At 44.5% G+C, this 24,314-nt stretch overlaps 1 protein-coding gene across 2 annotated transcripts in view; it reads right to left on the bottom strand.

The window, feature by feature from the left end:
• Nucleotides 1-24,314, bottom strand: part of LOC146867160 (polyunsaturated fatty acid 5-lipoxygenase-like) — an 854,256-nt gene that overhangs the window by 424,519 nt on the left and 405,423 nt on the right. For both annotated transcript variants that reach the window (XM_085603708.1, XM_085603710.1), the window contains one exon: nucleotides 19,042-19,188. In XM_085603708.1, coding sequence (XP_085459834.1) covers nucleotides 19,042-19,188 — 147 coding nt within the window. The remainder of the gene's footprint in view (nucleotides 1-19,041; nucleotides 19,189-24,314) is intronic.

Below are 24,314 nucleotides of genomic sequence, written 5' to 3'. Positions count from 1 at the left end.
CCCTCATGAGTCAAGAAGAACACTAGAAACACTTGTCCCCTAAACAATAACGTCCTCAAACGAGGCACACAAGGCACAGAGAATAAAGGCACTCTCTAAAAGGATTTCTCACAATAAGGTCTTAATATGCAGACTCTGATGTGAAGGCTCTCACCGCGCTTGTCAATGGCTTAAGGAACTGCCAAAAATGTAAAGAAGAAACGAGTATTTCACATCACTCACAGCGCGTTTCTCCACTTTGTAAACACGCAAATATATCACAAAGGCAAAATAATTGTAGAGCGCCTAGCGCGCGTTGCATCAGCCCTTTCACTGAACACTACACCTCCAGCTTTTCGGGCACAAATAAACTAAGCAGAGCGCCAAAACATATTCCACTACTATCCGGGAGTCGGGGAGAAATAAACCAGAAACAAACAGCCTTGTCCTTCGTAACACGAGTACTACGGGAAGAGAAGGGGAGGGTTACCACCATAGGGGAGGCGGAATACAGTAGGGAACCAATCCAGGCAACAACGAGAAAAGCAAGCTTACCGCTCGGTAACAAGGAACACCATGAACGCGTTGCCAGCGGAGCAATCCTCTCGCTAACCACGTGAACACGCCCTGACTTCTCCTACCAAGGAACCACAATCACCAAACAATCAGGAGCACAGGGAAACAGGAACAGGGAAGCACTTGACCAGCAAGGAGACAGGATTCGGGAAACTGAAAGCCAAGCACTGGCTTCAGGTCGACGCCCATTATTTAAAGCAGGGAGCGTCTGCAAACTCCGCCTCCTAGTCCTCGAGCAGGGAGCGTCTAAAAATAACATGCCTTCTCAATTAACTTTATTGTTCCCACGAGGCCCATTTGGCAAGACAAGAGGCTCGATGTGTAACATCCATACATCCCTCTCCTATCCCCTTGCAGTGCTCTGAAGTGGCCAGCAGATGACTTGTACTTCTATGAGCTAGTGCATACGATGGCTCTTGAACGCCGTGATGCCGCACCTGGCCACGCCAAAGATCCATTTATTGTTTTATAAAACGCAAACCCCGCACAAGCAGGTCTCAGAGTGCTGTGCACAAGAGGGTGTTCGAACACAAGACAACTGTGAATTAACTGGTGACACAACAGAGCAGAGCAGATTGTTGACAATGCAATATCGGCCCTTGATTAGCAGTGGATTCCAGAACAAGGAGTGTAAAATCTTCTGTGTAGAGAATGCTGTGGTGCAGGGAGGGCACACAAACTTGTTTATTTTAACAAACTCAACGCTAAAACTCAACGCTAACAAGACGGAAGTGATCTTTTTCGGTAAACGCCCCCCTCCTCCATCTGATCTCTGGTGGCCGGCAGAGATGGGACAAACCCCCTCGCCCAGCCACTCGGCAAAAAATCTGGGAGTGCGGTGGGATGACAGTCTGTCTTTTATATCGCACATCCAGCAAAAAGTTGGCTGCTGTCTGTGCAAGTTGAGGAATCTCCGCAAGATCCTGCGACTCTTGCCAGTAAGCTGCCGAAAAACAGTAATCCATGCCACGGTGACAGCTAGACTGGATTACGCTAACAGCCTGTATTTAGGTCTACCAAAATACCTTAAACATCGACTGCAACTGGCCCAAAATGCGGCTGCGAGACTGCTAATGCGGATTCCTTTCAAGCACTCGGTCTCTCCATATCTTCTCTCACTCCACTGGCTACCAGTAGCTAATAGAATAAAATTCAAGGCACTTACATTAGCTTTCAGATCATTGTATGGCACCTGCCCAAACTATCTGAAAGCCCGATTGCCAAGATACGCTCAAGCCCGCTCTCTCCGATCCAACAACCGTGTTCAGATTGCAGTCCCTAGAGCAAAAAAAGCACGGCTGGGAGGACGGTCTTTTTCGGCCAACGTAGCGACACTCTGGAACAGCTTGCCCCCCGCTCTTCAACAGGCCCCTTCTGAAGCATGCTTTAAGCGCATGCTGAAAACCTGGCTTTTCGCTCAACCGCGCTAGACGTTACCACCTCTAGCTTTTTTTTCTTTTATGGTCAACAACACATCTTGTTCTGGTAGCGCCGGGACACCTCCTTGTGAGGTAGCTGTTCGCGCTTTATAAAATTCTATATTATTATTAAACTTGGACTACACTGAATGGGTACCTGTGCACCCTAAACTGGAAACACAGTGAATAACACAAGAGACGTGGGATTAGACAGTGCCACCGAATCTGGGACTAGTAGAAAGGCCATGAAGAGGCAGGACACACGGCTCCTACCCTGAAGAGCAGGGTGATCCTCTGCCTTGAGAAAGCACCGGCTGGGTCACACAGCTTCCAATCAATTTATGGCAAGAGTGTCTCTGAACCAGCGAGAAGAGAGCTTAGCCTCTGGCACAACACAGGAACCTCTGCCTCAGCAAGGGATCGGCTGCGAGTTACGCCGGACTGGACCCAAACCCATCTCCACACAATACAGCTTCTCTTCAACTCAAAGTCACAGGACTGCAGATCCATAATTACATTCTGCCTTCGCTTCTATTCTGTACAGCATGGTCCTAAAAAAATTACAAAACTGTCTAGAAGTTAAAAAATATTATTATATTGCTTGTTAAAAAGTTGATGTTAAAGGTGCAAACTTTAAAACATGTGCCAAAAAGATTATGCACAGACAGGAATTGTACAGGTAGGTCAAAAAGGTAAGTGGTCCTGTGTGAGGGTCCTTAGGAATAACATTAATGTGATTACCTCAGAGGTCTACCCAGAGGCCTTCTTTTGTGTACCAAACTGCTCATGTGTATCATTCAGGCAGAAACACAATTCAAAGGATATTCAGGAAGAATCCGTGTCCTACACTAACAGTGATCTGTGACGTTTATATCAAATAAGCATACATATCTGCCGTATTCTATTGAAAAAGACTTCACAATAACTAGGCCGGACTGGCCGTTCAAGTCATCAGCCATTTCAAGGGCGGCTTGAAGGGTAGGGGGCCGGTTTTGTAGCAGTGCAGGAGTTTTAAAAACACTGCAAAGTTCTTTGTATATTCAGCAGGTTTCGGGCAACAATAAATGCGCCAAGATAACTCTGGTGATCAATGTACCTGCTGGAGAGAGATGGGAGGGGAGTTTTGTCTAATGGCTGTTTTGACTCATCTAAGTTAGAGCAGAGGGTTAATTCGCCTGTTGCAAAGAACATGTACCATTCATATCAAGGAGCAATATTTTTTGTGCTTAGCTCAGTGGGTTACTGCTTTTTGTTCACTTCCTGAATGAAAATATAATTTTGCCTTTTGCTGTCAAGATCTCTCTAGTTTATTGTGAGTAGAAAAGTTGGCCAAGCAGAACAATTCAAAAGGTATCCTTTGCAGGACACTTGAATACATATGTACTATACTATGTTTGAGCAACTAGCTGGCTGACATGAATATGAAGGAGCCCTTGTAGTTTTCTGTGAGTCAGATCAGATTCTCCTGAAGGGTCATTTTCTCTTCTGAGCCCTGCTTAACACATGTGTACAGGGGGAGCCCTGTATTCATGTCCTCAATGTTTGAGACAAAAAATACTCATTGATTTCTGAACAACGAGAGTAAAAATGTTAAGGTAACATGTAATTCCTGCTTATATTTCGCACGCTTTACATAATCCTGCATTCCCCCTATGAGTGTTTGCTTTTTCCAGAATGTTGTTACTTTTTTTCAGGCAGTGCATAATTTGAATTGAGTCACATCCATATTTGGGAAATTCTGTGATTGGAAGCATGTCCCACATTGTAAATGTAAACAACGTATATATTAACCCCTTGCATGCCCGCCCCTTTCCCCGCCCAGTGCCGCGCTTAACATTAGCGGGCGGAGTTCATGACGAGCTGGACTCGTCATGGGCACAGCGCCACCGCAGCCCATGACGAGTCCAGCTCGTCATGGGCACTGAAGGGGTTAAACCTCAAATAAACATGTTTATCCATTGTTTGAACTAAATAACGTTATAAGCTGTAACTGGTCAGTGAAATGCCAAACGTACAAAAAATTGGTATGTTTTGCTATTTCCAGCCACACCTCTGACGCCGCCCACTGATCCAATCCTCAGATTATTCCCGCCCCTTGATTCTCCGCCCACAGTTCCCCTACTTTTATTTCCCCACTTCGACCACTGATGAGTACCGGTTACGTTACACAAGGACACATTCAGGCAAGGGGAGATTAGGTGATTTCCCCAGAATGACAGGATGTGGATGCGACCCGAGGCTCGAACCCTGGTTTCCAGCACCAAAGTCGGCAATCTACACAGTTTTTGAGCACTTCACAGGTCTTTAAAAGACCATTTACGTGTTTACGAGGCTTTGTTGTTTTTTTCACCCCTTCATCTCCACTCTGCCTATTGCTGGAAGAATTAGCCCCCCCCCCCCCCCGCCGGAATTTGGCTCTAGTTGCGCCTCTAGATAAATGTGAACATCAACTCCGGCTCCACTTTTCTGGTGCCCATTTGCAATCGACAGGGCCAAATGGGCGAGCCGTGTACATCCTATAGGGATTGAGCTCTAGAAAAGTACAGTTCATCCTTCTGAGGTAAGCAATAACAGCATCGGTCATTGAGTACATTGAATAAAACTAATCGGTTTGTGCATTTCCCTACAGAGATTGTGTACCTGTCGGGCACCTCAGCTATTCATACTCCGGATGCAGGTTAAATCAGTATCACTCACCTGGATAACACTCGCATTCACTATTCTGGCACTTCGACATTTCCCACTTTGTGGCAAATAGACTATAACTGGTTCACGGTAATAACACCAGGAGAGGGTTACTGAAAGTGTCTGCCGGGCACGAGGAGTGTCCAAGGGAACACAAATAACCGACAGCTTTTGTTTCTGTCCCGAGAACTGAAATCTGACCCACTGTGAAGCTTCTAATAATAGGGCGCGCTTTTGACCGACTATTTTAAGTAATCTATTCAAGCGGATCTCGTTTCAAGGCGGTGATGACTCTGCGCTTTCAGGTCTTGTAATGTTACTCAACTGTGTTTACGGTGTCTGGGGCGGAGTGCCACCGGTATCCTGAGTTACACTAACATCCCCGAGCCTCCTCCATGGCATTGTGTGTGAAAGCGATACAGGAACGCGGTGCGCTTTGATCTACTACTAACATATAGCTATGCGGGCTAGTAAAGCACTGCCTTTCATCCTTCCGATGGTGATAAGAGAATGGACATCCAGATGGAAAATAGTGGCATTTATCGACAGCGTTTCGAAGCGACAAGATTAGTTATTCCCTCTAAAAAAACGAAAGTAATTAGTCACGACTGTTCCCATCATCAACCAGTGCTAAGAGGCACTGAAAACTGCCTCACTCTGCTCCTCATTGAGCAGTGCCTACCCGCCAAAATAAAAGACCCCTACGTGGCATATTTACATATATGTCACGCAGCAACGTTGCTACGCTGGGAGAGAGGGGGGCAGCAGGACAGGCCGTATCTACAGAGATATAGGGGCAGGTTTACTAACGTTTTATGGACGGTTTGCATCTCAAAATGGTGCAAAATGTTATTTAAATTTTACTTTGCAGTGCAAAACCTGCATAAAAATGTAGCTTTATCAAGCACTACATAGAAGTAACACATAGCAGCGCTTTGCACTGCTTTGCATTATTTTGCCTTTGGGGACGTTCCTGGGGTCATTCAAAATTGATTCCACTGACCCCAGTACTCAGACCCTCATCACACAGAGTATTACTAAAACACACGTGTTACACATCCACTGCATATATACGCTTTCAACATGCATATGAAATGTCAGCGCATAATCTGAGGGTCACGTAGAAGCAGAACATTACATGAGAGTGGTCAGCAGAACACACTCTACTCCCGCACAGCAGAAGGTCTGGTCCCACTAATGAGCCACAAAAACACTGTACGCTGCCACCACTACTTACCCTACTACCTCAAGACAAGAGCCGCAGTCCCATGTCATTCACTAGCGCATGCTTGCTGCACTTCAAAGAACAGGTTCAGAACTTTGCTTACCATGGACCGGCTAGGCTTCTGTACACACGCTAAACTAGTGTGAGTGCTGGGCCAAACAAAACTCAGAATACCAGTTTGACACATAGCTGAGGACTCAGGGCAGGAGTACATGACCGGTTACCAGCGGCGGATCCTCTGTTATGGTGGAGGAGTGCCCCCCCCCGCCCCCCAGCAGTAGCGACAGCTGCAAAACTTGAAAAATAAAACAATATTAAACCATGTGCATTTATTGTTTTCTTTTTCTCAATGCCATGGAGTCTAGAGGGTGGCACCAGGAGAAAATGACAGGCACAAGAGGAGTGGTAGTGCACTGTTCTCAGTGCACATGACAGTTTGGCCAAACCAACATCATCACCGAAGCTCTCTTCAACACATCTGCATTTCTAGGTTAGAGAGAGCAGGCTCAGGCTCCCAGTCTCCCTGGGAGCGCAAATCCAGAGCACTCCGGCCAATCCTGACGCTGCTCTTATGATGTGAGAGGAGCAAGAGGATTGGCCCCGGGCAGTCTGGGAGCCTGTGCCTGCAGTGCAGCCAGAAGAGCGGCAAAGCGGCGGGATTCAGGTAAAAAAAAAAAATCTGTCTATCTCCCTCCCCCGCCCTACCACTTTGCCCCGACACCAGCGCGACAGCCATTAACCATGCAAGAGACATTCCCATCCCAACTCCCATCTTAAGACAAAAGTGCTGTATGTAGCCCTATTCAAAAGCAAGATATTAAGCTTTTTCACAGCTGAGTGCTCTTGCGCTGCAATACTGCAGGAGCAAAACCTGAATCTTACTCTACTGTGCCAGCAACTTCAGGGGCTGCAGACTCAGACACCAAGTCTCCATCTTGCTTCACATGTAATATATGAAACCCCAGACAGCCTGAACACTTGCTCTGACTACATGCACTGTGCCTGGATTCTGGGTGGGGCTTGGACAAAAGCGTGCACCACCCCTAGAGAAGTGTTGTGGTTGAAACACTGTGTGACAAAAATACTGCATCTGCTACATTGATCACCACTATACCTACAAGGTAAGCAGATGTGGTAATAAGAAGAGTAACTCTATGCTGACTTTGATATACTTATCTTGACATTATAGTGGTAGGAGCCATAGTGTATGCAGTATTTTTGTAGATCAATACTTGATGGGCAATACAGTGACATGTGACTTCTAAAGCACTCCAACGCATACAACCCTGTACAGTGCAACGAAAAGGGGAGAAGTGGGAGGGGGTGTTTTTCACTGGTGAAAAGTGACCGAAGACGGGACTCCCATGGTGAATGCATGTTGGTGTATGGGCAGGCACTGGTAGCTGCAGCAAAAGGAGACAAATGTACAAATAAAAGTATTGTACAGCCAATCCTGAGTAGCCACTACAGAGAAATTAAACCATAAAATAACTGATGTACCAACGACAAAAACAAACAAAACAAAATAGGGATCATTTTAACCCAGTCCCAAATTCAAGCTTCAAATTACTGCAGAGTATGTATATATCCACGAAATGCCAAGGGCAGATACAAAACGTGACAGGTAATCCAAGAAGCAAATGGCTAAATGAGGTTCAACCAACAAGCTAAAGGCTTAAGAAGGTGACAACCCGCCTTTGCTTTATGTTTATTGTTGTGTATTGTGTTAACATCAGGTCTACCATACAACTAAAGATGTCTGTAGCAAGACCAAAATATAAGGACAATTCTCCTTACTGAGGAAGTGACAGGAATCAGCAGTGGATCCATGGTCCTAGAAGGATACTAGAATAGCAGTGAAATGTTTTCTTTAAGGCCCTATGGTGGTTCAGGTACCCTGAATAGCTAGCTATCCTGGGTCAAGGGCGGACCTCATGGGTCATGCATGACAGGCAGCTGCAGTATTATGACTTTAGGCACACACTAGGAAGCTTCCTGGCTTTGGAGTGGCTCTTTGCTGACGCTTGCTCGTCCACCGTCCCTGACCCTCACCCTTGTTGTTTACCCTTGCCTTTCTCTTGCCATTCCGTTTGATTTTGGTGCACTATTGTAGCGTTTCTCTTTTACGGCTCTTTGACCCTTACCGGTTTACTCTGACCTTGACCCTTGGATATTGTTTTGGTTTTGTCTTTTTACAGTGGATTTACCTGTATGACTCTCTGACCTTTTCTTCACCTGCAATGTTGAGTTTGTTCTCTGGACTCTGTTTTGGCCTTCTTGTCTGGCGGTGCTTCTCTCATTCCTTTTCCATGCTCAGATGTATCCTGAATCTGTGCCACATTTTAGGGTTTACCAGCTTCATGTGCTCCTGGCTAAGGTCCAATGTGACCAGCCTTTCGGAACATGATGAGTATATATGCTTTGGGAGTATAATGTATTTTTAACACTTTTTATTAATTTTCAATACCACAGAATTGTAGTCACCTTTGAAAGTACTTGGTTCTGTCACATCAACAAATAATGACATATCACACCATGCATGGAGCACAGGTACATTCTCATATCTCCGACCCAACTAGTCATATAGTCTCCGGGGTCCAGTATTACGACAATATAGTAAACAAACAATTACACTGTTGACAACGCTCCTGTGAAATTCTGCTAGTGCTGTCACATTTTAGTCCACTTTTTTTCAAGCGTCCTCTTCCTTCATAGACTTTTTTTTTTTGCTTGCCAGAACTAATCCATATCGTCCTTCTTACTGGACAAGTCTGATGGAGAAGCCACTCCCCATTTCCTGGGTACACCTTTCACAACCATCACGCCTAGAGTGACTCTTGTGCGTACCTCCATCTGTCATCTATTTGTATTTCAAAAACCAAGAGAGGAATCCGAGGTCTAATTCTACCAATCTTGATCAGTGATTCAAGAGAGTTGGCTAATAGCAAATTTTATGCCAATAGAAAAAGGTAAACATGTGATAGGACAATACAACAGATGAAAGGTGCAGAAGGTGAAGCAAAAAAGCTTGATCTAAGGATAATCAGCATCCCACCATTACACTCTTATAGTGCCCAGTGTCATCATCTGGGTTACCAAACAACTCTTCACAGGGTCCTCTTAATGTATCGAGGTTAGATGAATGAGTTGTATCCTCTTCTCAAGAAACATCCAAAAGAGGAGGAAAAAGCAAGAGTATATGAAAGAGTGTAAAGAAAACAAATGAATGTTTATGTATTTTTCAGTGCTCATAAAACAGAATACACAATTGATATGTACTAGATATACGTAAGTACTAGACAATGCCTCATCAATCGTGTTTCTATTTAAAAAAGTGGAAAAAAGGAAAAAGGAGGCAGGTAACCAACGTTTACTGCCCACCGTGTGGTCGACATGTTTCAGCCATCCGGAGAAACTCTCCTTGGCTTTCTTCAGGACCTCATAAACAAAGTCCCTAATATTTGGACTTTGAAAAAAGCAACTGGGTTACTACCATACCCTTCACTATGTCTTCAATTCCTCTATGTGATTTGCTGATGTTCGTTGACATCAAACAATATCTGAGGAAAAAGCCCCACCTCACTCGGCACCAGCTTGAGTCAAGGAAGAGGCCCCGCTCTGTCCGTCGGTACCTCCGGCTGGGACTCGTACTGGGATGGAGGTCCAAGAGAAACGCCGTATTTGATTAATGGTCCACTTGGAATGCCGGTTGTCGGGACTAAAAAGCCTCACGACCTGCCTCCAATCTCGACGGAGACGGAGATTAGAGGCAGGTCGTGAGGCTTTTTAGTCCCGACAACCGGCATTCCAAGTGGACCATTAATCAAATACGGCGTTTCTCTTGGACCCAAGCTGGTGTCACAAGGAGTCCCATAGCCTCTGTGGGTTACAAAACTTGGACCTTAGCATTCAGTGCAACTATTGCGGCACGGCACGTTTTTACAACTTTTCATCGAGTGAAACACAGGTGCCATCTTTAAGGATCTCACAAGGGATGAGACTGCCCCCCATCACAGAAAGTAAAATAGTACGATATACTCTGTGGTTGAAAGCTGTTACTGATGAAGAAGTGACAATTTGAAGTCTCCGGCACACCCTCAATTAGATATAGTCTTTGTGGGAGTTGTGTTACAAGCATTTGTGCTAGCCTGAAGAAGGTGGGGAATCATAAGATACCACCGAAACGCGTCGCTTTTTTGTACAGACTTTTTGGGAAGGACTTACACAACGATTCTGAACACCAAGAAAGTATCAGGTTCACAAAGGCACAGGCAATATCTCTGGATACAATTGAAAGAGAAACTTGACATGCTTATGAAATATGCATTTATGAACTTGTCTGTTTTGAGCTATGCATCTTTGAGTGTCTGTGAGAGATTTATACTATAAGACATCGCTTCTTATGTACTTCCCTTAAAATCTTTTTGTCTCCCTCATGGAATTTGTGATAAATTGTTTTTAATGTTTTTATGATATAAATAATAAACACACTGATTATTCTATATATATTACCTTTCCGGACTCCTATTGGTGCTAATACCTGGCTCTTGTGAGTGAATGTGAATGAACGGATGTATGCTACATAAGATACCCAAGGGGGTCTTGTTTATTTGACATAGTGTCTTGATTTGGTGTCTTGTTCCCCTTGGTGTAGTGGGACCCCTCTCTTTTATTTGTGATTTCCACATTGCACATACTACGCTGGTGTGTGTCGGTGCGCCCTTGGATACTTTGACCTGGATAGGGCTGCAGGGTATCCTTTGCTTTCCATGAGCCCTAGATCCCCTCCTTCAGATGGTTCATCCTGGAGTGCAAACGCACATTCCTGATCCTCTATTAACTGTGATGCCCAATATTTCTTCCTAAAGCCTGGGAGCACAATTTCCCCATCATATAACCCTTGCATTAACTTTGTAAGAGCTATATGTGCTGTCCCCTGATTTCTCAGTAATAACCTGATTACTGCTTCAAATTTCTCAAAGAACTCGTTTATTTTAAATGGTGTGTTTTGGAACACGTAAAGGAACTTGGGCAGGGTAATCCTGTTGAATGACCTAATAGTGATATGAATAGCCTTCTCTAGTGTCTAATATAATTTTAAAATTGTCTAGGAGAACTTACAGGTTTCTGGCAAGAAATGCTTCTGTGTCTCTCTTTATGTATATGCCCAAGTATCCAAAGCCCTCCAATGAGATCGTGATCCGGTCATTATGGAATAGTCTCCAAGGTCAGCCTGTTAATGGGTACTGGAGGAATTTATCCCAATTCATTTAATAACGAGAATATTTACCATAAATGTGCAATATCTGTATTGACCAGCTGTGTAACGTACAAAAGAATATTGCCGGTATACAGTGAGAACCGTTTTTCCCACCCCTTTTCCCAATTTAGTCCCCTCACCAGAAGGTCTTCTTGAACCAAGCAGGCGAAGGGTGAAAACCATGAGGAAAAGGTGAAGAGCACACATTTTTGATTAACAGTGAAATTCTGCATGTTCCTTTGTCAATCAGGAGATCCATCTACATCTTAGTATTATCTGCAAATACCTGCACTGTAACTAGAGATGGAACACCAGAGAGAGCTACACCTATGAAGAGTGGGGCGTGCCACGCGTCTCTCTCATCTCCCTACGACTCTAGTGGTTGACTCTGTCGGATGAATGTTGTGGTCAGTATGGATTGGCATACCCTCTGGGGACTGAGGCGAAGTGTCGTCAGAACTTGCCGGGTAATGCTCGAAAAACCTGACCGGAATGTGGTTTTGATGGTTTAGGGGCTGTCTTATGAGTCTTTCCTATGACATATGCCAACATGATTATACAGAATATGTTTTCCTTGCTGGTGCTCAATCCAAGTACTTATAAAAAAGTAGAGTACACATAGCGCTAAATAGAGGTACACACAAGATTCACTGAAGGTCTTGGAACAGTGTCAGGTGAAGCTACTGCAAATTGCCTTCTTCCCTCGTATGTTGTATGTCACTCAGATTGCCTACTGTGACCCATGGTAGCGTCAGGACCAGGATACCATTTGGCACGAGTTGTGCACTATATATAACATGGTACCTCACACACCTCGTTGCCTGTCTCACTGGTTCCCAGATTTGGTTGTACTATTGCAAGTAGCATCCGACAAGGTTGTCCTACTGCCCAGTCTAGCACCCTGCTAGCTACTGCCAATGTGACACTAGGCAGGCATGCAGACAGCGCTGGAGCAAGGTGCCAATTCCTGCAAACTCTAACTGGAGAGATACCCTCTTCCTACTTCCATTCCGAACTCTGCACTACAGCACAGTACAGCCGGGTCTGCTGACCATGTGAGCTGTGAGAGAGATCAATGGAGCAGGCCACAACTTCCTGCAGGTCTCTGTTGAGCTCAGTCTCCAAACCTTCCACTCCAGGACCCTCACTATATACTATTCAGTCAGTCAAATAACTTTATTTCGGCCTCCAGGGCCATACATGTGCAAATGTAGTTAAAAATACATAATAAGTATCTTAAACAATTCATTTCAGCATAAAAAATTCATGAATCGCGAGTAAACACCAGAATTAATACAATAAAATGATAAAATGACCACTTGCTCATGCAAAATACAGAAAATGTGCAAAGAGACTGTTGGTGTCACTGGCATAGATAATATATAAAGGAAGCAACAAAATGTGACGCAAACGTCTGCATAAAAGTAAAGGGGGGTACATTTCTTCAAAGCATCCACATGGCACCCAGGAACTTAGCACCTGGAATGGCAGAGGTTGGGCTGCAGTCTGAGCTCAGAATGCAGGGGCAGCAGAATGGCTGCGCTTGCCAAGGCTTCTAAAGATAGGAGATAGCCAAGTTCTACGGGATCCATTATAAGCTGAGCAGGCAAAAAGAACATGCAGGACACTCTCAACTGAGGAACTGCAGGCTGGCAAAATGTCAGAGACCCCACGAAACCATTTTGAAGTGAAGGTTCTCAGCGGAAGAGCGCCCACTCTTAACTGAAAGGATAACTTCCTATCCATTAGAACAGTCACCTGATCCCACTATGACTCATACCCACACAAAGGCTTAAAACCCAGAAAGCCACTGACCAGCTTACAGGAGGCAGCCTTCCTAGTGTCATTGACCACTGTGGCTGCCCAGTAGAGCAACTTCAATGAATTGCTGTAGGGAAGCAAGAGGTATCTGGAAAACCAGGGATCGGACAACCCGAGTGTGTGAAGTGACTTTGATTTTAGTAAGCCTGGGGACTTTAGAAAACTGGTCAACTTCCATTACTTCCTGAAAGGCTGTAGCATAACGGGCTAATTCAGCTAAACGTTTTACTCCCATGTCCAGAAGGGGTGGGTACAAGGGGGTACTGGGGGAGAGAGGTGATGTTTTGTAGAAATGTATTTTCAGCCCTAGTTAATGCCTCAGTGTTTGAGAGGACCCACAGCTCAGCCCCGTTGAGGGCTGAGACCAATGCCTTAGCCTCATAAATGCGTAGCGCAGGGGGAATAGGTTTGGTGTAGGAGGCACAGTATTCTTTAAGTATTGCCCCCGAGATTTGTTTGGGCTTTAGAGACGCTCTATTAATGTGGGGATCCCAAGACATGCGTCCACTAAACGTAACACCCAAATAAATAAAGAAGTTCTCTGTCCCAAGTGATGCCACTCCCAGAACTATACTCTTTTTAAAAGGATTTTTGGGGCTTGAACGACATCAGTTTTATATTGAAAGTGTGGATCTCCAGACCCCGGGCAAAAAAACTCATCAAAATGATTTAGGAGTTTCTGTCACCCACTCGGGTTCTTGGAGATCAATAATGTGTCATCAGCAAATAAGAGAATCAGGTTTTTAATTCTAGCCAACAAAGGAATATCTGCTTCTACCTGAGATATAAAGGAAACAATACGCATACCTGGCGTACACCTCTAAGGACTGGGATCGTATCGATCAACTTGTCCGGTTTCCACTACTTGATGCGTGCAGTTACCCCCATGGAGGCGTATCACTAGTGACGGGATGTTCAGGGGCATTTTTATGTCAGTAAGAGTCTTCCAGATCAAAGGCAGATTGAAGATCGACAAAAGCAACATAAAGGTTGCCTTTGCCGATAATAACAGTTTGCCAGTAGACAGTGAAAGGCCTGATCGATGGTGGAAAGTCTTGACCGAAAGCTTGCTTGAAAGGGGCTCAGGATATCCATCTCTAGTATCCACTCCTGGATTTTGGCCAGCACACAACTTCAGAAGACTTTTTGGATAAAGTCAATGAGACTGATAGGTCTGTAGTTGCTTGGTTGGGACCTGTCTCCTTTTTTGTGTATGAGCATTACAGTGGCACCTCTCCAAGACTCGGGAAGGTGCCCCTGTAGCAATAGCATTAGCAATGGTTAAAATATAGTGAGGCTAATTCTCCATGTCAGATAAAAACAAGCAGCTGAAACGCCATCAGGTCCTGCAGCCCTTCCCCTTGCAACAGCTGAAAGAGATTGAACGACATCTGCTAGATCAAACAGAGGAATGGAAGGGAGGTGACAGAGCAGGCCAGAATAGTGTCATTAGAAGTGCTTGATGGGGTGGCTGAGTATCAACTGCTAAAATAGTCAACCCAAACAGAGTGAGCAACGTTATTTGTGGGTTATGTAGCAGGCAAGGCGCCACCGTGCGAGACTAGCTTCCAAAACAGGGTAGAATCTCTGACTGCACACGAGTCATTTAGAGCACTCCACCTCTGCTCATCCCAGTTCTTTTTGACAAGAATGATGCCCATTTTTTATGCTTTCTTGGCCAGGGGGATGTCTTTGGTTTTGATGGCTCTAACTAGAGAGCGCATGAGCATGAAGCATTCTCTATTAATCCACAGACAGATCTCAGGGGAGCCATGCTGTTTGGAGGAAACCAGGACAGTGAAGTGCCCTAGTATGCGACATTCAATGTCAGGCTGACCTTTTTTGACCAAACAGAGGACGAGATATATGACAAATACATGATAAGTAGAACTGTCATTTTGGAATTAATTTCCCTTTTAAAACCACACCTAGAAAGCAGTACTCTGTGCAACATCCCCAACCCCACCCACGTCCAGTTGGTGTGCTTGTTACATCTAGCCACTGGCAGTTACCAGGATGTGGTAGCTGCCAGCTGCAATGTGCACTTTCACGTTTCTTACGCTCATTCCTCAATGCCATGCTTCTCAACATTGACTGCCACATATAAATGCCCAGGAATGATGAGGAAATGCGTTTGACCAAATTGCAATATTACAGGATCGCAAATTTTACCCAGGTCATAGGGTGTACAGATGGGACACATGTGCCCATATTTCCTCCATCCCATCTTGAATACCTTTTTAGGAACAGGAAAAATATGCATTCCCTTAATATACCAGTGATTTTCATTGCCCACACCATAATAGCTGACATTGGTTCACAATACCAAGGGAGCACCCATGACTTCTTCATGTTTAGGCACAACAGAATATACAGATACACTTGAAAGTGGGGAGTTCGATGATGGATACTTCTTAGGTACTGACAATGAATGTAAATGCTGATATATAAGTGCCCAACCCTCGCAATATGTATCTTGTCTCACACTAATATATGAGTTTCAGGTAACAGTGCGTATTCCATATGTCCCTGGATCCTCACACCCTATCTTTCTCCCACCAACAAAAATGAATGGCAATACAACACTGCACATGGTCGCACCAAGACTGTGATAGAGCGTACATTTGGACTACTCAAACCATGTTTTTGCTGCCTTCAAAAGAGTGGGGGTGCCTTACAAAATATAACAGAAACTGCTTGTAAGATTGAAGCAAAGTGTGCCTTCCCACACAATATTGCCTGCAAGAGAGGATTACACGTTGCGGTGTCTGAATCTGATTCAGAGGAGGAAGATCCTGGTCCACCTATTTAGCAGCCAACTGAGGAGAGCAGAGCAGTGGAGGGGCGAAGGCGTAGGGACCACACTGCGACACATTACCTGTCAAGGTAAGACGTTTTCCTAGCTACAATACTGTAACAAAATGGCACCACACTTGATTGATTACTCAAAGTAAAGATACCTTTAACGTCAGGTATTACGAAACAGTTGACAGACAAGCTATCATTGTCATGAATTTTCACACCATGAAGTCAATATGTACGTCGGTTACAGCACCAACAACAAATGAAAAAACAAATATAGCCACTCCCTGATTGGCCCCACTCAATTCACTATAGCACAGCATCCCGTATGTGATGTGCCACCATGTTGAGACGCAGGAGGGTGGCTGCTACTGCGTCGAAGCACACGTGCATCTATGGCAGAGATACTGCTGATGCTGAACTCCTCACTACCAGGAGCCTCTGCACCCACACCACTAGCCTCTACTGCAGCGGTTATCTGGCCAAGGCCCCTCAACACATCCCCACTGAAGTGGCTCATTTCCACCTGTACTGTCACAGTACGCTTAGATAGGGTAGTGGTGGCCTGTATGAACCTACCAATGGACCTGGTCAAGAAATCCATGCACACAGCCCTGCTCCTCTCTCTGAGACTTTGAGTGTTATTGTCCTCTGACATCGGAGTGCAGCGTTCTAAAGGGCAGTTGTTAGATTGTCTCTTTTTAATGTCCATCCTGGTCTGATTGTCTGCCAACTGATTGACCGCCGTGTTGAACCCAACAGTAATGGACAGTTGTATTGTCTGCAATTTCCTGTTGAGCATTTTAATTTGGTTGTGCTGCAGGTGCTGAACCTGCATCATCACGCCTCAAGCGCACCATACACAGCCTGTTGTGCTGCAGTCGCCTGAGGCCCAGAAGCCTGTGAAGTGTTACGGCGCCTACGGGCATGCACTGTAGTGCGCTGCTATGGACAGCTAGCTGCAGGGTTGGAGTGGGTGACTGTATGGGATCCTCCATAAGTACATGGTGAGTGGTTCACCTGTATGAGTGCAGGGTGAGTGGTGGGTGCAGGGTGACTTGTGAGTCACAATAAAGGGAAAGCAGTATGTACAAAGTGCAGGGTAAGAGCAGGGCCTCTGTATGTAACGAATGAGTGATGTATACAGAGAGCAGAGGGAAGTGTGTTTTTAATGCAGTGTAAGGGTTGTGCCAAGTGAATGCAGGATGATCCATGTGTAGAGGATGGAGGGTGGGCAGTGTGCACAAAGTACAGGGTGAGCAGTGTGCCTGTGTGAATACAAAGAAACTGGTGTGGGTCTGCAAGTACAGGATGTGTAGTGTGTCTCTGTGAGTACAGGGCAAGTGGTGTGTGTAGAGTGCATGGTGAGAAGTGTGTACAAAATGCAGTGTAAGGTTGTGCCTTATGAATGCAAGATGAACTGTCTATAGAGAGTGCAGGATGGACGGTGTGTACGGAGTGCGGGGTGAGCGGTGCGTCTGTGAATGCAGAGTGAGTTGTGCCTCTGAGCATACTGGGAGGTCAGTGTGCCCCACTGGTTGAGCGGGTTGCCTCTGTGAGTGCAGGGTCAGTGGTCTGTACAGAAGGCAGGTTGAGCGGTGTGCATAAAGTGCCTGGTAGAATGCAGACTGAGTGGTTTGTAAAGAGAGTAGGGTGAGCAGTGTTTACAGAGTTGTGCCTGTGTGAGTGCAGCGTGCACAGTGTGCCTCTGTAAGTGCAGGGTGAGTGGTGTGCCTGTATGAGTGAAGGGACAGCACTGTCCCTGTATGAGTGCAGTATGAATAGTTTGCCTGTATGATTTCAGGGTGCAGTGTTTAGAGTGCAGGGGGATCAGTGTATCAAAGTGCAGGATGAGCAGTGTGAACAAAGTGATTACGTGTAAGACATAGGCCTCTGTGAGTGCAAGGAGAGTAGTGTGTGTGCAGTCTGAGCGATGTGTACAGAATGTTGGAAGAACAGGGTGTTTATCATGGTCATGGGTGTACCTCTGTCAGTGCATAGAGGTCAGGGTGAGCAGTAGGCAGGGTGAGCGGCTTGTACAGAGTGCCGGAGAGCAGTGTGTTTAGAGTGCAGGTTGAGGGAGAGAGCACTGTGCCTGCATGGTGAGCAGTGTGCATTGAGTTCACGGTAAAAGGTGTTGTGACTATGTGTGTGAGTGTTGTGAGTGCAGGGTGAGTGGTGTGCCTCAGTGAGTACAGGGTGAGAGGTGTACCTATGTGGATAAAAGTGAGCGGCGCTCTATGTGAGTGCTACAGAAGACGTTTCCCTGTGTAAGTGCAACATAAGCAATGTTTATAGCGTGCAGAAAGTGAGTTGTGTAAATGTAGGGTGAGTGGTGCGTACAGAGTGCAGGTTCAGCAATGACTATAGAGTTCATGGAGAGTGGGGGGTACAGGGTGTAGCACCCAACTTCAAAGTTCTAGTAAGTTATAAAGAGCTGACAGGTGTAGGGGTGTGTAAAATGTGCTTTGTTTTCAAGTAAGTGTGTGAAATTTTAGGGAAATTATGAAAAATATATATGTAATTTTGCAATCAATGATTTATGGCTTTATTTTAGTACAAAATGCGTCCTTATGTCAATTTTTGACACAAGCACACATTTTCCACAAAAAACACATGAAAAAATGGAATGTTGCATGCTCTGTTTTTTTGTTTCAAAACAAATCATCGAAAACACCACTAGGACGAAAGAAGAGGGCACAAAGTGGAGGGGGAGGTGGATGGCTAATATTGGAGCAAGAAGTAATACATTCAAGAAATAATATGGCCAATTTTCTAAATGTAGCTCAAGCCAAATGAACCAAAAGGCGGTGGAAGAAAGATTAGACAACCTTTAGTATTGGCTGGTAACCAAATATTCTCTGATTTCTGGAGCAACTACTAAATCGCAACGAGAATCCTCAAGTGTAATTTCCTTTACTCTACGGTCACTGTGTGGGGGAAATATCACATTTCAAAAATCAATTACCAACCATCTATCAAACTCTCCCTTTGTCTACGTTTAAATACTCCAACCCTCCTTTCAGGTTGGCCATGTGTTAAAACGACAAGTCACCTTTGATTAGTCTAATCAAATTCATTAACTTGAAACAAATCTCTCCTTAATTAAATGTCTGTAGCCACAATTAAGCTAGTATTCTCTACTTCCATATTAAAAATCATGTACGACCTACATTAAAGTGTTCTTTCGTCCATTTTCTAGATTATTGTCCAGCACAGACTTGAAGTACTATAAAACAGTTGCATAAAGGCTCCCAATATATAGTTAAACTTACCTGGATAGCAATAGGGACAATCTTGTTTTCAATATTCTTGTACAGTAAGCATATTGGAGCAGCAATGTACTGTACAGTTTTTGGATCTGTCGTATTGGCAGGGATACCGTCAAGTAATTTGTAATCCGTTATGAAAATATTTCCTTTCTGCAAAGAGACAATTTACAATTAGGCTCTTACTTTCTAAAGGGTAATAAACCCTACAAAGATATCCACCTTCATAGAGAATCCCGTAAGGTATGACTGGCATGCAAGAAGAAAAGTAGCGCATGGAAGGTTTATTCTGGTGAGTTTTGAAGGTCATGTAATCATAATCAGACCTGGCAAAATAATCTTTAATTCATAGTAGGTAACAAGGAATGGACCAGGAGTCTTCATCTTTGTGACCTCAAAATATATTTGCACTATCCATGTACCATGAGACTGAACAAGGGTCAGAATAGTGAGTCCTTGAACTGTCTGTACATAAAAAGTATTCCCCATATGTGAATGTTCGACAAATACCAAGTAAATGATGTTAATGATTACACTCATGGTGGTAAGCACACCAAGGAAGAAAACCATTCACCAGATGTTGGATATGTATTATAAATCTATTCTTGGACAGGTAAGACGGAAAACAAGTCTGTCATGACTAGTAAAGAAGACAACACTAGCTCTCAGTACACTTCACGTCCATTTTCATAATAAACAGGGCATAGGACAAGGCGACCTAAGTAAAAAGGCCACAGCAGGAATTCTCTAGACTAGAATACAAAGAAACACAAGAGGCACAGGTGTATCAAGCCAGCTTTATCTGAAAGAGTTGCAAGGAAGCTTAACAGTAACAAAACTAATAGGAAGCTTTCATCAAACAGGCTGCTGTATATCAGTCCTCTCTGCATGGACTCTGGAACAAATCTCTCAAATTTACCTCACTCTCTAAGAGGCTAGTTTCAGGGGGCCTTGGCACAAGACAGAAAAACTCTTCAGCCCACTCTCTCATTACTATCCATTCCTTACTTCTAAAGATGTGGAACACGCCTAAATCAATTATTACATTAACAAAGGTGGAAGAAATAGGACAGCGATCAACAGGCACTCCACTGCTTCACACATCCAATCACACTAATCCTCCATAAATAGAAAAAAAGATAAAAGCATGCACACTTACAGTCTGCATCAAATAATGTTAGCTTTCAGAATGACAGGAAACACCAAATCCCTGTTTAACAGACGTAAAGCCAGGAGTGAACTTCATCCCAGGCTCGCCATTCATAATTCCAAATGTCCCGAGGTTGAAGCTTGAATTTACTTTATAAGTTATACTCCAGATATGCAGAGACAAACTAAAAATGTGAGCATGTCCTCTCTCTACATTCAACCAGGCACTGGATAAGGTAAAACGAATTACTTCATAGAGGCTTCTGTAGAAGCTTTCCAGCGGATCCATTATCTACAACAACTATTCACACAAAGGTTATGTGGGTTGAGCAAAGAAACATCTATGCTGGCCCTTCTACCAGAACCAGATATTGCCACCACAACTATCATTCTCTGTTACATTAGAAAAACAGCTAAAGGGCGGAGAAAGAGCTATGCCTCCACAAGCTCCTGAAAAGAGCAAAATAGTTACAACCATGCCACAACCTTCAAAACAGGAAAAGGCACATAACTTTTCAGCTCCTGCTCCCCTCTTCCCTCGGCTGAATTTTCTCTGCCTCATCATGAGCCAGGAATGAACACAGAGCACATAGATATTACCCCCATACACAGTATGTGTTTCCAAACAATGAGGAAAGATACTGAGGTCATGGTGGATTTGACTCTTCCTTGGGTGGTCCCAGTCTCTATAGCGCTTCAAGAGACTGCTCAGAAAGCACCCATTCAAACCTTTTTAATTAGACTTGAGAGCCGAAAGGGAAAATCATTATGAGCACAATTTTGATCTTTGTTAGGGGTTCATTTCCTTGCCACTTCAGGAGAATAAGGTAAAGGGAACACCCATCTTTCATCTCTCCTCCTTTCAAAGAATTTGTGAATAAACTGCAACTGTGAAGGTGTTGTACAACGAGGAAATCAATGATTCAAAACTGCAAAGTGATGCATTAATGTAGGTGATACCTCTGACCTAGCAGATAAGGACGGTGTTTGCACTGTACAAAGGCTTGGTGCAAAAACAGAATCTCAACTTACTCGGTGGATAGATATTTGTCTCAAATTTAAGCTTCACATCAACAGTTCATCAACATATCAATAACAATGAAGCACATTTTGCCCCACAAGAATGAAAGAGTGGTAATTTGACAACCGTGAAGGTTTATTAGCAGATTAGCAAAGTTACAAACTCAAATATGTCCGATTAGTCATAAATCAATAATCACCAGGTTACAGCATAAGTCAATAAAGTACAAGCAAATCAAAATAGCAAATCTAAAGCTGAGTTATTTAAAGATTATTGTAGGGAAATCATTAAAGATTCATTTCTCTAAAGGGAAACTCCTTAATGCTAAGCTAAGGTTTCAGAAGAGGAGTCAGGGAAGTATAAACAGCAGGTGTCAGCAAATATAGCCTATAGCCTAAGGCAGAACAAAATGCAGGCTTCAAGTAGACAGAGAAGAAATGTGCTTGCTCAAGAGATTAACTCTATCAGCAGAAATAAAATAAGCATGGGGCTCAAGAGTGGCAGAACAGCGTCTGCCTTCCATATATTATATTTATTTATTTATAGAGTGCAACAGTCATCCAAAAGGATATCACGGCGCTAAGAAAGCGAGATCCAATGGTAGGGAGTGATGTGATGTTTGCTGCCCCTATATCCGGTACTTAGGTCCTTCCAAGGTGGACAATTCACCATTAAAATCATTAAATTCAACAATATAGGCACTACTTATGGTTTCTATAGAGAGGGAACTAATCAAAATCTAAATATTCACAAAACTCTCGGTGTCGGCGCTCTTCTCATAAATCATACAATGGAAGATTTTCAGGCTCATTGCCTTCACAAATATTGCACAGGGGAGGATTCAGCTCTGCTGGTTGTCTCACACACAGGGGCTAAAATGTACTGTCCAGCTCACTAAATGATACACTCAATGACCTTCACATGGCATTTAACAATAACAATACAGTTTTAATGAGAAAACTGTTGAAACTTGGCATCAGAAATGAGAAAAAGATTATACAGAGCAAGCAGAAACACACTTTCATTTAACAAGGCCAAAAGTGAAAATGGCCAACTGAACATGAACACATTCTAACTAAGATTATTTATTAATGCGAAATCATGAGTTATGGCAAACCTAAATATAAAATGATACTAGAATATACGCAAACAATGATTAACTGTCATGTTCATTAATAATTTATTAAACAAAAATTAAAAATAGTAAAAAGCGCATCACCACCTCCTTATTCCAGTGCTTTTCACATTTATTACTAAACTGGATGGCCCCTTTAGTACTATGCATGCTGTTTTATTTGACATGTGGCATAACCTCCCAGTGGAATACTTTTCCCTATGTGGGAATGGAAGACCACATTCAATTTAATCACATTCTGAAAATACACATACTTCAAAAAGACGCACATGATTACAAATAATACAATTCTTTGTTGATAGGTCCCTCTTTTTACTTTTGAAAATATTATCTTTTTTTTCAAATTAGTGTGTCTCAGATAAGCGAAAATAATTTTCAATGAAACCTTCTTTCAAATCATTGTAAAGATCCATAACATTCCAGTGTTAAAGAATTAATTTTTAAATTGACAGTTTTGTGTAGAATATTTATTTTTGAAGTGATTCATTAATGAATTTTGCATTCCGTGTATCAGCTTGATATACTAATTTCCTCAGGTATCCTTTATGATTACTTATGTTGAGTAAGCCTACTCGCAGAACCCTGGTGAGACACACAGACCTGCCCTGCCGGACGGGGAACGTTGTTGGAGCCCTCCCTTACCGTCACTCTTGCAGCCGCTCCTTTTGCTCTCCACGCTGGGTGCAATCCCGCCGCCGCCGCTACTCCATCCTGCGGCCAGGAAGCGGGGGACTACAGTTCCCTAGCGCCCTAGCGCCCCTTGACGCCACCTACGCGCCCGGAGGCGCACTAAAAGACCGTTGCTCCCTCGGGGGAGCGGGAAGCCTACTCGCAGAACCCTGGTGAGACATACAGACCTGCCCTGCCGGACGGGGAACGTTGTTGGAGCCCTCCCTTACCGTCACTCTTGCAGCCGCTCTTTTTGCTCTCCACGCTGGGTGCAACCCCGCCGCTACTCCATCCTGCGGCCAGGAAGCGGGGGACTACAGTTCCCAAGCGCCCTAGCGCCCCTTGAAGCCACCTACGCGCCCGGAGGCGCACTAAAAGACCGTTGCTCCCTCGGGGGAGCGGGAAGCCTACTCGCAGAACCCTGGTGAGACACACAGATCTGCCCTGCCGGACGGGGAACGTTCTTGGAGCCCTCCCTTACCGTCACTCTTGCAGCCGCTCCTTTTGCTCTCCACGCTGGGTGCAACCCCGCCGCCGCCGCTACTCCATCCTGCGGCCAGGAAGCGGGGGACTACAGTTCCCAAGCGCCCTAGCGCCCCTTGACGCCACCTACGCGCCCGGAGGCGCACTAAAAGACCGTTGCTCCCCCGCGTCGCGGGACGCGCGCGGGCGGGCGGGCGCCGGGCTAAGCCCGGGCAAAGGGCGGGCCCTCTGTGGCCCTCAGGGGACAGAAGGAGACGGGACGGGCCACCCCCCTTGGATCCATCCGTGGCCTGGGACACATCATTGAGGTGACATTAGTACGGTGTCCCTAGGACATACGATTGGCCGTGTGGCCTTGTACAATAGCTAAGTGTAGCTTTTTATAAGTGCCCAGTCCCATAGCTATTTCATTCAGTGACCCTGTATAGAATGACTAAAGTGAGAAAGACCCCCGTGGCAACAAGATCAACCACCAGAAAGAAAACTGTACCATCCACACCACTACCGTCTCTTACAGCTATAGACTTAATGCTACAAAAAACCATAGGTGTAGTTGCAGATGCTATTCAAAACACGGAGAGGCGCCTCTCATTGACCCCAAACATGTGTTTCCCAAATCTTGTAATGCATACTACTGCTCATAACAACACTGTGGAATCCTTCACTAATGTAGAGGACTCACTTCTGTTGCAATCCTTTTCAAGGCTACCTAGCGGTAAAAATTGTAGTAATGATATATCATCAGCCTCATTTATTCCACCAAATATTGTTGAAGGAAGCCTGTCACTTAATTCCCCAGGGGTAGTACTTGCAGAAAGTTCC

Source organism: Triturus cristatus, chromosome 1_2, assembly GCF_964204655.1.
Source record: "Triturus cristatus chromosome 1_2, aTriCri1.1, whole genome shotgun sequence".
Classification (NCBI taxonomy): Eukaryota; Metazoa; Chordata; class Amphibia; order Caudata; family Salamandridae; genus Triturus; species Triturus cristatus.
This window is presented reverse-complemented; position numbering and strand designations above follow the sequence as displayed.